General features: G+C 59.3%; 2 protein-coding genes across 9 annotated transcripts in view; one reads left to right on the top strand and one right to left on the bottom strand.

Moving 5' to 3' along the window:
• Positions 1-2,612, bottom strand: part of FANCA (FA complementation group A) — a 32,746-nt gene extending 30,134 nt beyond the window's left edge. For 2 of the 7 annotated variants that reach the window (XR_014886135.1, XR_014886136.1), the window contains exons 1-5: positions 2,530-2,612; positions 2,028-2,137; positions 1,226-1,298; positions 800-942; positions 92-187 (exon numbers count right to left, since the gene is read on the bottom strand). Coding sequence is in view for 5 of the 7 variants with exons in the window: in XM_085234956.1 (XP_085091082.1) it covers positions 92-187; positions 800-942; positions 1,226-1,298; positions 2,028-2,137; positions 2,530-2,569 (462 nt within the window). In the remaining 2 variants the exon portion in view is untranslated. The remainder of the gene's footprint in view (positions 1-91; positions 188-799; positions 943-1,225; positions 1,299-2,027; positions 2,138-2,529) is intronic. The other 5 variants (XM_085234956.1, XM_085234955.1, XM_085234957.1 and 2 more) reach the window with 3 other exon arrangements.
• Positions 2,613-5,303: 2,691 nt separating this feature from the next.
• SPIRE2 (spire type actin nucleation factor 2) lies at positions 5,304-11,561 on the top strand. 2 transcript variants are annotated; one of them, XM_085234966.1, is made up of 15 exons: positions 5,304-5,605; positions 7,766-7,803; positions 8,057-8,416; positions 8,507-8,587; positions 8,663-8,827; positions 8,905-8,991; positions 9,088-9,211; positions 9,284-9,453; positions 9,541-9,703; positions 9,931-10,061; positions 10,173-10,307; positions 10,383-10,450; positions 10,585-10,612; positions 10,752-10,867; positions 10,946-11,561. In XM_085234966.1, exons 1-15 carry the CDS (start codon positions 5,389-5,391, stop codon positions 11,181-11,183), a joined length of 2,121 nt encoding a protein of 706 aa, XP_085091092.1. In that variant the 5' UTR covers positions 5,304-5,388; the 3' UTR covers positions 11,184-11,561. The 2 variants fall into 2 exon arrangements, with proteins under 2 accessions (XP_085091092.1, XP_085091091.1); XM_085234965.1 differs by having other exon boundaries at positions 5,306-5,605; positions 10,973-11,561.
• Positions 11,562-11,973: the final 412 nt, after the last annotated feature.

The following is an 11,973-nucleotide window of genomic DNA, read 5'->3' on the forward strand; positions in this document are numbered from 1 at the left end:
CAGGTCAAGAGGGATAAAAGCATGCCGTCTGATCCCATAGCTGAAATCTAAATGGTCTGTAGCAAAGTAACATTCCTTTGTGAATTCTCACCTTCATTTTCCAGATTTCCTGACAGAAGTGTGAACGACTGAACACATTGTTCTCCAACAAATCCTTGACTGTTCGAAGCAAGCAAGACAATCGTTCCTGGAATCACCCCAAAAATGAAGCAGAAATAATTTCCTTTATAAATAACACATTCTTACAAAAACAATTTGCTGTTTTTTTTTCCCACTTAGCGTTTTTAAAGACTTGAATAATGAAGAGAATTCCTGAGGAAGGGCCCAAGCCTTTCACCTTAAGGCTGAGTTAGAGACCAAGCTGACAGCACTGGCACCTGACAGCTCCTCAGGGGGGACGTGAGCCAGCAGTCATGGCCCAGGTTCTGGGGAGAAGACCATCACCATAGCTACCCACATTGCAGTCAGAGAGGACTGATAAAGATGGAACAACGATAAAAGACACTGAGCCACACCAGGGAAGGCTGAAGCACACTAGTGGTGATTGCATCTTGTTGTGGAGAGATGCTCTAGCAACAGCAGGAAAGCTGTCAAAAATTAGCAGCTTTCCATATGGGAGAAGAGTGCCACATATCAGTGAGTGTATCAGATACACGAATGAGTGATCAGCCTCTTGGGTCCTGCATGTCTGGATCTTTATTAGAACAGAGGGCTTATCAATCTTTATCAGTCCAGGATTTAAAGTCAAAACCATCAATACTGTTTTCTTGATAAGCAAAATATAAGCTATTTTGCTTACTCTTTGGTCCAAGTTCAGCAGAGGTGCTTGAGATGGGCTTGTAGAAGACTGGCAGATCTGCTCGATTTTGGTAACAGCATTTTTGGCTGCCAAGACAGCAGCAGGTACACCCAATCTTGAGGCCTGTTCCTGCAGAACAGAGACTTAAAGAAAAAGAAAAGGAAAAAAAAACAGAAATTTGACATCGTGGGATGAAAAAAAAGGGGCAAGCACATGACTGTGAAGAGAAATTCCAGATCAAAACACAAAAAATCAGATCTTGCCAGGGACACCATTCACTGGAGAAGTAAGAAACGAGTAGCTGAATGGCAGATCAGGAACACTGAGAAGAATACAAAATTGGAATTGCATTTAACAGGCAGAAATTTGGTGTGTAAAGAACGATTCTATTCCATGTTCATCTCCCATCAATGCTCTTTCACTCACTGATAAGTGGTTCTGATGATAACTCCTGGTGCTCGATGCCACCCTCTCCAGCTGGCTTGACTGGACCTTCTGCCTGGAAGCAAAACAAAAGCCTAACAGTCTTACATGTCTATTACACACATGCATAGATCTATTCCTTCCAAAGCATATTTAGCAGCTCTGGCATTCTATGCAGAAGGAGCAATTAAAATGAAATTAAACCATTACATGGCCATGGTAAACTAGAGATTTCAGAACATCATGCAAGAGACTGAAGTACAGTTATCTTCATTTTAAGCAGAGAAAAAGAGATACAGGTCAAAGTGATTCGTCCATAGCTCCCAACAGCTCAGCAGCAGCACTAGAATTGCTTTGTTTCAAGTCTCAGCAGTGCAGCCATAGTGCCATAAATACCTGAAACAGCAAAATATTGTTTCCTTTTCTAGTTAAATTTCTTTTTTTTTTTTTTCTTTTTCTGATACAGAGAGATATTCTAAAGAGAAAAAAGCATTCTTGCTGCTGAGCCATGGGAAGTATCGGAACCGTACATGCAAAATCACAAACCTTCTGTAATGTGTGTGGGGAAGAGGCAGAGCACGGCCAAGACAGGATCTTGGCTCAAGTCTGTGCATAGACAAATGACACAGGCTATCGTAATGACAGTCACATAAGTCGGAAGCGCTTGGTAATTCAGAGAACATCTAATCACTTCTCCAGATTTTGCCCCTCATCTCCACAGAAAGCCAAACCTGGTGACAACACAGAGGTGCTGGGTTTGCCCTGTCCCAGAGCACGGCCCCAGGATGGCCCTGCCTGCTCCTACCTCCAGCAGGAGCTCGCTCAGCTTCTGGTGACGATCCAGGAGGCGCAGAGCCGCTGCCCGGAGCTCTGCAGTGCTCCCAAAGCTGCTTTTCCGTTTCCTGGCTCTCCCTGCTGAGAAGTTTGGGTTTCCTTAGGAGCCGAGGCCCGCTCCGTGCCCTGGCACCCCCCAAGGACAGCTCTCCTACGGCCGAGGTTTGAGCCCATCACCCAGCAGCACCGCGGGGCATCGCTGTACAGCACAGGGCCCTCAGCCCACGTCGTTGGTGTTGTTGTAGGCCGGCCCTAAGACCCAAACAGACCTCAGTGCTGCCCTTCGCACAGCACCAAGGCCACAGGAAGGGCACCAGGCCTGGGAGCGTGTGCGTGAGGGGCCTGGGGTGAGCATGGAGCACGGCGCGGGTCCGAGGGCAGGGGAGCTGAGGGCAGAGATGGGACACCCACCCCTCCTTTCATCTCTGCCGTGCTGCAGGGAGCACCAAGAGCACCAAGAACCCCGCACCTACCCAGCAGCTCCCGCAGCGCGCTGCCACCCGCACCCGCCATCACAGCGCGCCCGCCAAACCAACTCCCCCGCCCTGCGCCACCATTGGCTGCCGCCGGAGGAGTGCGTCTCCGCCTATTGGCTGAGAGAATAGTGGGCGTGGACCTGTCATCGCTCCGCCATCTTAGTAGTGGCGGGGGCAGGAGGCCGCCATGTTGGGAAGGGCAAAGTGAGACACGTTGGGGGTGTTCCGGAAACGTGGGGATGTGGGACTGAGTGGTCAGAGGGCATGGAGGGGGTGGTTGGGCTTAGGCTTGGGGGTCATAGAGATCTTTTCCAGCCTAAACGATTCTGTGATGCTATGGAGGTGGTAGGGGTTTGAGAGGGAGCAGTGTCTCTCAAACGCCTTCCAACAGGAATTTTGGGCTGATCCTGGGAGGCAGCTGGCATCAGCCAGGATCCAGCACCGCTGCAGGCAGCGCCAGGACAGCGGGGTGCTCCTGCTCTGCTCCTGCCGCACCCGCTGTGCCTGTGACCGTCCCCAGGTGACACGTGCCAGGTGACACAGGGCGGTGGCAGCTCGTTACACGGGGAACAATGGCAGCAGGTGAACAACCGCAGGGGATTTCCCACTGGGAGGTTGTTTGCAGACGTTAGGGATGTGTCTGCCCACTGCCACGCTCCGGGACAGGGAAGTCATCCCCCACCATGTGCCAGTCTGAGCAAATCCCTCTGTTATTAACATCACCAGCAGGTTGCTGCCTCACTGGTTTACCAGCTTGCGGAGAGCAGTGCTTGCTATATTTAATCTCTCCGTGCTCTATCTGGAAGGTATCCTGAGTTAATGCTGTCTGCTCAGGGAATTGGTGTTAATTAAAATATTAATGAAGAAGAATCTAGAAAGGAAATGGAGCTTGAACAGACACTCCATGACTCAATGAGCTGCTCCGTGGGGACTCAATGAGAGGCATTTCAGAGCACAGTAATTGGGCAAAGCCATCGCTGCGATGGTCGTAGTGGTGAGACCCCCCCAGAAGGGTTGCCAGGAGATGCTGTGGGTGTCTCTTCCCTGCAGACACCCAGGGTCCAGCCAGGGGAACTCTGAGCACTGATGGAGCTGTGGGTGTCCCTGTTCATTGCAGGCAGTGGGGCCAGGTGGCCTTTAGAGCTCACTTCCGACTCAAAGCATTCCATGGTTCTATGATCTTGGCTTCCTGTGGCTTTGGAACGAATTATTACTGCATAGGACAAAGGACACCTAGAAGAATGTATTACCTGCAAACAAACACTGCCTGCTGCAGGCTTCTGGGCACAGCACTGCCATGGCCCAGCCCTGCCACGCTGCAGCATCACTGCATGGGGTGCTGGGAAGTGCAGAAATCTGATGCTCCTGCAGCACTTTGCAACCTTCTCCCAACCTGTTCTTTTTTTCTTTTCTTTCCCCCCCATTTCTTTCATTTTTAATTAAATTTCCCCTATACACATACACACTTGGCTTTGTTTGATTTTTTTCCAAGGCGGTAACTTTTAATTATATCTTGATTACACATTAATTACAGTTGTACCCAAAGCAAAGGGCTCTGCACTTTATAATTCAAATGCCCTCCCCTGAGTCCTGCGGGTCGAGTTACCACTGCCCCACTGCCCTGCACCAACCCACCGGTGCCTTCCTGGCTGTGCCCATGGGCAGCACAGCTGTGTGTTGGGCTCTGCACCACGCTGGGCAGCGTGCTCAGCTTTCCTCCCTCTGCTCTTCCAAACTAGGCTGTAAAGCCAGCTGACGGCAGGGCAAATGTCACATTCAAATCTCAGCAGTTCGTGTGCAGAAGGTGAGATGGAGACTTGAGCATCTGAAAAGGGTTGGATTGGATATTAGGAGAAGTTTCTTCTCCTGAAGAGCAGTCAGGCAGTGGCACAGGCTGCCCAGGGAGAGGTGGGGTCACTGACCCTGGAGGTGTTCAAGGAGTGTGGAGATGTGGCACAGTGGTTATGTGCATGGTGGAGTGGGGTGGGCTTGGGGATTGTAAAGGTCTTCTCCAACCTGAATGCAATGATTCTATACTGACCTTTGCTGGTATCTCCACACCACACTCCCGTAGAACATGGGCTCTGTGAAATGCTCCATCTTGGTGCCTTCTGCTGGCCCCAATCCCATACACTAGCAGCGAGATCTCAGCTCCTTCGCCACAGGTGATGTGGGAATGCACAGGGCCAGGTGCTGCAGGCACAGAGCCGAGGGATGAACGTGGGGGAACACCTTGCTCACAGCACTCCGCGAGTCCGCAGGGATGGCCCCCAGCCTTCCTGGTTCTGAGAGCCACCAGAGCTGCCGCGTCCTTGTGACCGTTCACCTGGCTCACGGCGCATCCTTAGGCGGGTTGCCCCGGGAACTGATAGATTCCTACGCCTCCGGTCAGGGGCTGAGCGGTGCAGGTGACAGGAGCCGTGCCTGTCACACACCCTACACCCGCAGCCTGCACCCCGTCGTGTCCTGCACTCTGCACGCAGCTGTGTGCCTTGCACCCAGCACCCCGCACCCAGCTCGATGTCCTCCACGCCGTGCTCCGTGCCCGCATTCCGCCAGCCCGCGCACTCCCTTCCGAGTCGAGCCGTGCAGAGCCGTGTTGTACCGAGCCGAGCCGAGCCGTGCCAAACGGAGCCTTAGAGCGCCGAACCGAACCGCCCGCCTCGTGCCGCACCGCGCCGCTCCGTACCCACCGTGCGCCCCCGGTGGCGGCGGGAGGCGGAGCGGGCGGGGCCGGGGCGGGGCGAGCCGAGCCGTGCCGAGCAGAGCGGAGCCGTCCCTCCGCCCCTCCCGCCCCGCCCGCCCGTGCGGCGGCCGCGGCGGAGGTCGGCGGCGGCGGTGCGCGGGGATGGAGCGATGGCGCGGGCGGGCGGCGGGGGCCCGCGGGAGCTGTCCCTGGAGGAGGTGCTGAAGTGCTACGAGCAGCCGCTGAACGAGGAGCAGGCGTGGGCGCTCTGCTTTCAGGGCTGCCGTGCCGCCGCCGCCGCCGCCGCCCCCTCCGCCGCTCCGCTCCGCACCGCCGACATCCGCCTCCGCGGCGACGGCAGCGTAGCGCTTCCACCCCCGCCGCCCGGTAAGGAGCTCGGAGAGGGAGGGGCGGGGCCGGCACCGGGGGTACCGCCGCCGGTGGGGGGGTGTACCGGCGCCCGGGGTACGGGGTTACCGGAACAGTGGGGTACCGGCACCTGCGGGGAGTGCTGCACCGCACTGCCCGCCGGCGCTGCCGGGGTTACCGACGCCGCAGCGGCTCTGGGATTACGGGTGGAGGACACCGGCACCGGGAAGGAAGGACGGGAAGTGGAGGAGGGATAGAGAGAGTCGATACCGGGGAGAAAAAGGACGGGAGGGCCGTAGGCGTCGGTGTGGGGTCGGCAATGCGGGCAGCGGCAGCGGGGGGGCGGGAAGGCGGGACTGGAAGGCGGGACTGGCAGCGGGGGGGACCGGAGGTGGTGGCACTGCGGGACCGCGGGGATGGAGCCGGGCGGAGGTGTGCGTGGGGCTGGGGGCGGCGGAGCCACGCAGGACAGGCGGGGACGAACGGACGGACGCGCGGGGACACCGCGGCACGCAGAGACCGCGGAGCGCACCCGCACCCACGGGCACAGACCCCACACCCCCCTCTCTCAGGGGGCATCGCGGGACAGCCCCGACCCCGACCTCGACCTTTGCACTCTCGGCCGTGCCTTCCGTGCGGCCGGGCGGTGCTGTCGGGCAGAGCCCGCTGTGTTTATGGTCTGTAATTAGGCACGGCCGGGTGCCAGCAGCAATGAGCAGCCTGAGCCTAATGACAGAGCTCAGCCCACGCCTCGCCCCGCGTGGGGACAGCCCCGACCGGTGCCCGCCGGCTCCTGCGTGCCCCAAAATGGCTCGGGGTGCTCAGGCCGAGCAAGGACGCTGCGGTGTCTCCAACTGCCCGGCGATGCTGCAGCACTGCTGCGTGTCCCCACGGCTGGCAGTGAGCAGGGTGCTGCGGCGTGGCTGTGTGTCCTTGCTGCTGGCTGCAGGGATGCTCCTGGGAGCAGGGCATGGGGATGTATCCAGGCTCTTTGCTGCTGCAGCGCTTGGGGGCTGTGGGTAGCTCCCAGCACAGCCATGGATATAGCATGGGTCCCATGAGTACCAGCACCAGCACATAGCTCTGCAGTGGCGCAGGGCACAGGGTGAACCCACAGGGGGTGTACTCCATGTCCCCATCCCACAGCATCTCCCACCCCGAAGGGAGCAGCCAGCAGGTGAGTGCTGCACAGCCACCAGCACCATGGCCTCATTTGGCACCACGGCTGCAGGCACTGCTGTTCCCGGTGCATCCTGTCCTGTTGCAGCCATGGGTGCTCCTCTGTCCCTGGTTTGCATCCAGGGAAAGCTTTTCTGCTTCCTCCTCCCAGCCGGATCTGCTGGCTGCTCCACCACCATACGGAGTGTGATGCCGATGCCATTCCCCTGGGCTGCCTGCAGGGCTCAGGGACTGACATGGCTGCAGGGTCACAGGCTCCTGTAGTCAGTTGGGCCGCAGTCCTGTTCTGCCCAGCCTCATCCTGCTCAGTGGGTCCCAGGTTGGGCTCCTGACTGCAGTCAGCACACAGCCTCAGCTGTCCCTGCCATGGGCTGCTGCATTGATTAGCTAAATGGTGAGGTGATGGGCATAGCGTGTAATGGATGCAGGGATGATGGATGTGGGGTAATGGCCTGCGCTCTCCTGGGCCCAGGGCAGTGCTCTGCTCTGCAGCTGCTGCTGGGCAAAGTGGAGCAAGGGGCACCCGGTCACTTCCCTTGGGTCCCATGCAAAAGACACAGTTGCTCCTCATCCTCTGGCTGCAGTGCTCCCCCAGAAGAGGCTGAGCTGCCTGAGAGCCTTTGGCCTGAGCTTGTATGTGTGTGCAGTGCTTGTGTGTGTGTGTGCTTGGTGCTTGTATGTATTGGTGTGGTGCCTGTGTGTGTGCATGGTGGTTATGTGTACATGGTGCTTGTGTGTGTGCACAGTGCTCCAGGTGTGCCACCTCTGCAAAGGAGCATCAGTAGCACTGTCAGCTGAGTGCTGCCCATCAGTGCACCACACGCAGGGCTGTGCTGTTGGTCCCTGCAAACAACATGGGGCTGTGACAGCTCAGGATGAGACTGGCTGGGGGTGGGAGTCCTGGCTCAGGTGCAGCAGTCCCAAAGTGGGGCGCACAAAGTGAGGTAAGACTGGCCCCCAGCCTTGGGGCATCAGTGACTGTACCTTTCTCTCCCCCAGAGCTGCCTCCGCTGCTGACACCTGCTGCTGAAGCACAGGTATGTGCTGGGTCTGAGCTGGATGTCTGCTGGCTGCACATCACGGGGGTCCCTGGGCAGGCAGTGTCATGGCACCACGGCATGGCTATGTGTTCCCTTATGCATCTCCTCCTGCTCCCCTTGCCCTGAGGCAATGGGGTCCTGGTGTGCTCTGGGTGGTGAGGCCCAGACTCAACGGATGGGGGTCTGCATGCAGGTGTGGCACGGGCAGTGCCAGGGCTTTCGGTGGCACAGCAGTGCCGTTTCCTTGCAGATGGTGCAGTCCTTGGGTTTTGCCATCTACCGGGCGCTGGACTGGGGGCTGGATGAGAACGAGGAGCGGGAGCTGAGCCCACAGCTGGAGCAGCTCATCGACCTGATGACCAACAGTGACTCAGAGGACAGCGGCTGTGGCACGGCTGACGAGGGCTATGGGGGGCAGGAGGAGGAGGAGGAGAGTGGCGAGGGGCCACTGCGAGCTGTGCGCACCTTCGGGCAGGCCATGCGGTGCTGTGCTGCACGCCTTGCTGATCCCAATGAAGCCCAGGCTCATTACCAGGCTGTGTGCCGGGCGCTCTTTGCTGAAACTGTGGAGCTCAAAGCCTTCCTGGCCAAGATCCGCGACGCCAAGGAGGTGAGAAGCTTGCCCATGTGGGGAGATTCTTGGGATCCTAAAATGCTGCAATGACCGCAGTGGGATAACCGTGTCCCCATGCCATCGCAGATGCTGCAGAAGCTGAAGGAGGATGAGGAGGCAGAGGAGAGGCCGGCAGCAGAGCTGGGCAGCCTGCGCAACACAGACTGGGTACGGCAGCACGGCACAGCCATGCAGGGGGATGGGGCTGTGGGAGGTCTGATGCTGACCCCACACCCCCGGCAGGCCCGGCTGTGGGTGCAGCTGATGCGGGAGCTGCGGCACGGCGTCAAGCTGAAGAAGGTGCAGGAGAAGCAGTTCAACCCACTGCCCACTGAGTACCAGCTGACCCCCTTCGAGATGCTCATGCAGGACATCCGCGCGCGCAACTACAAGCTGCGCAAGGTCATGGTGAGCACAGACAGGTCTCCCCACACTGGGATGTGCTGCCGTCAACCAGCACTGGTGCTGACACTGTTCTCTACCAGGTGGACGGGGACATCCCACCACGAGTGAAGAAGGATGCCCACGAGCTCATCCTGGACTTCATCCGCTCCCGGCCCCCACTCAAACAGGTGGGTGCTGACCCCGCAGGGTCCCCATGGCCGCAGCCCCTGGGCTGGGCTCACTGTGAGCCCTGAGCTGCAGCATCCCGGCTCTGTGTCCTGCAGGCGTCAGAGCGGAGGCTACGGCCGCTGCCCCAGAAGCAGAGGACACTGCATGAGAAGATCTTGGAAGAGATCAAGCAGGAGAGGAAGCTCCGGCCCGTGGAGACATCATACCGGGGTCAGAAAGGTACTGGCATCACCTCCTCTGCAACATGGGTGTTGTGGCAGGACCCAGTGCCAAACCCCATCCCTTTCCCAGGGTACAGCTCGCTGCCCTGCATCCCGCACGCCTGCTCCAGCCACCTCACCTCCAGCTCCTGCATCGATCTCTCTATGCCTGAGGCCAGCACAGTGCCAGCACGGCCACGGCCCCGCGTCCTGCTCAAGGCACCCACACTGGCAGAGATGGAGGAGATGAGCATTTCCGAGGTGAGAAAGGGGCTGCGTGGGGATGCCAGGGGGCACAGGATAGGGGTGCGGGGGTCACTGGGTGATGCTGTCCCTGTGGCCTTGCAGGAGGAGGACTCACCAAGCACAGAGTCTGTCTCAGGGCTGCCTATGAAGCGGGACCGCTCCTTCTCAGAGCAGGACCTAGCCCAGTTCCAGAGTGAGCTTGGTGGTGGCCACGCAGCACCCAAGGTGCTGGAGTCGCTGGATCCCGAGCCCCGGCCCCGATCAGGTACTCCTGTGCTGCCCCAAGCCCAGTCCTGTGTTGGGATCCCCATCTCACATACAGTCAGTGTCCCTGCCCTCAGCACAGCCCACTCCATGTCCCGCACGCCCTCTGACATCCCTGTCCCCATGTCACCAAGGGTCACTTTGCCATGCCATCCAGCCAACACTTGCTGGAGGAGCTGTGTGTGGCAGCGTGTCCTCACTGTGTCCTCCTGGTGTCCCACCATGCAGGCTCTGTCCCCGCCAGCTACCATTCAGTGCCGTACGGCTCTGCGCCCCGCGCTGCCCTGGGCTCCGTGGAGGAGAGGCCAGAGGATGGCTCCAGCACTGCGCCCAGCAGCAGCTCCAAGCACCTCTGGCTGGTGAGTGCGAGACTGGAGCTGCGGGCATGGTCCGGAATGGGGGTTCACAGTGCAGGATTTGCGGGGTTGGGTCATGCCACATGTGGGAGTGATGGCTCCTGTCTCCCTCAGGAGTTCAGCCACCCCGTGGAGAGCCTGGCCCTCACGGTGGAGGAGATGATCAACGTGCGTAGGGTGCTGGTCAAGGCCGAGATGGAGAAGTTCCTACAGAGCAAGGAGATCTACAACAGCCTGAAGAAGGGCAAGGTGCGGACTGGGACTGGAGGGGCTGAGCTGCCCCCAGCCACATGCACCTGGTGCTCACCCTGCCTGTGCCCACAGGTCTGCTGCTGCTGCCGCGCCAAATTTCCCCTCTTCTCCTGGCCTGCAGCCTGCCTCTTCTGCAAGCGGTGAGCACTTTGCCGTGCCACGCCATGGTGTGTCATGCTGTGCTGTGCTGCACTGTGCCATGCCACAGTGCTGGGGCTAGTGGGAGGGTGCCTAGGTGGTGGCCCTGCTCATCTGCTTCTCCCCGTACCCCCAGGTCTGTCTGCTCCTCCTGCAGCCTGAAGGTAAGGGACCTGCTCAGGTCACTGTCACCAATCCCAATCCCAGTCCCTATCTGACCATCTGGGCTGTGCTGATCCCACACAGACCTGGGCTGAAGGGGACACCCCCGGGTGCTGCCCCTGATGCCCTCCGCCCTGACAGATGAAGATGCCTTCCAAGAAGCTGGCTCACATCCCTGTCTACGCACTGGGCTTCGAGAGCCTCCCGGGCTCACTGCTGGCCAAAGCTCTGCCACTGCGCAAGAGGGAAACCTTCCAGTGAGTCCAGCACCCTACAAGGGTCCCGCGTCCTCAAATGCCTTCCTCCCACCCTCCTCCTCCTCCTCCCCGCGCCAGGGCTGATGGCACGCACTGCACCCACAGCTCGCTGCCAGGTCCAGGCTGGCGTCGGGTGGAGGAGGAGTTCCCCCACATCTACGCTCAGGGCTCCGTGCTCCGCGACGTCTGCAGTGACTGCACCGGCTTTGTGGCCGACGTTATCTGCTCCAGTCGCCGCAGTGTGGCCGTCCTCAACGCCGCCCCGCGCCGCCCCGCTGCCCCGCGCTCCCTGCGCTGCAGCTCCTGGCACGAGTGAGGGCCCGGCACCCAACCTACCCAGATGTACATATATACATAGGATGTATACATACAGCCTCTATATTTATATACCTTACGGACATTATGGACCAGGGGATGCGGAGCTCCGCGGCTCTCAGCCCACATCCCTGTGACGCCCTCCTGTCTCCGCTGCTGACAGGGCGCTGGCACGGCCCCGGGGACAGGGAGGGGGTCTCTCTGGGCATTCTTTGTCCCCCATCCTCTCGGTCCCATTTCTGTGCCAAGCGCTGCAGGGACGGGGACGCCTTATTGCCCCGTGTTGGTGTCACGGCCCCATGCTGATGTCACGGCCCCTCGGGTGCCGCAGTCATACTGTACATAATGACCCCCTGCCAATAAACCATTCTGGGCTGCCCTCCCGGGGCTGTTCCTGCGCCAGATGGAGTCGGGCACAGGGTTGCGCAGGAGGGTGCTCGGGGACATAAGGGATACCTCAAGTGACTCCGTGGTCGGCTATCTGCCGGACCCCTCATCACACCGCTGCAATCCCTCTGGAGGTACTGCAGAAACGGGGGTACCCCGGCAATGCTCACCACCCCATCTCAGGCTGTGTCCCACTGGCATCGTGGGAAAACCCCCCACCAACCGTTCCCAAGCCCACCCCAACTACTCACGGCCCTCGAGCCGCCCCCGTGTCCCGATGTGCAGCCCCCACCTCCGGGTTCTGTCCCGCCGTGACCCTGTGCGAGGACCGTGGGAAAACGCGCATCCCCACGCTCCCTCCTCGAGACATATTTCACGCAACGACAGTGCGGGGGCGCGAAATA

Source organism: Meleagris gallopavo, chromosome 13, assembly GCF_905368555.1.
Source record: "Meleagris gallopavo chromosome 13, MGAL_WU_HG_1.1, whole genome shotgun sequence".
Classification (NCBI taxonomy): Eukaryota; Metazoa; Chordata; class Aves; order Galliformes; family Phasianidae; genus Meleagris; species Meleagris gallopavo.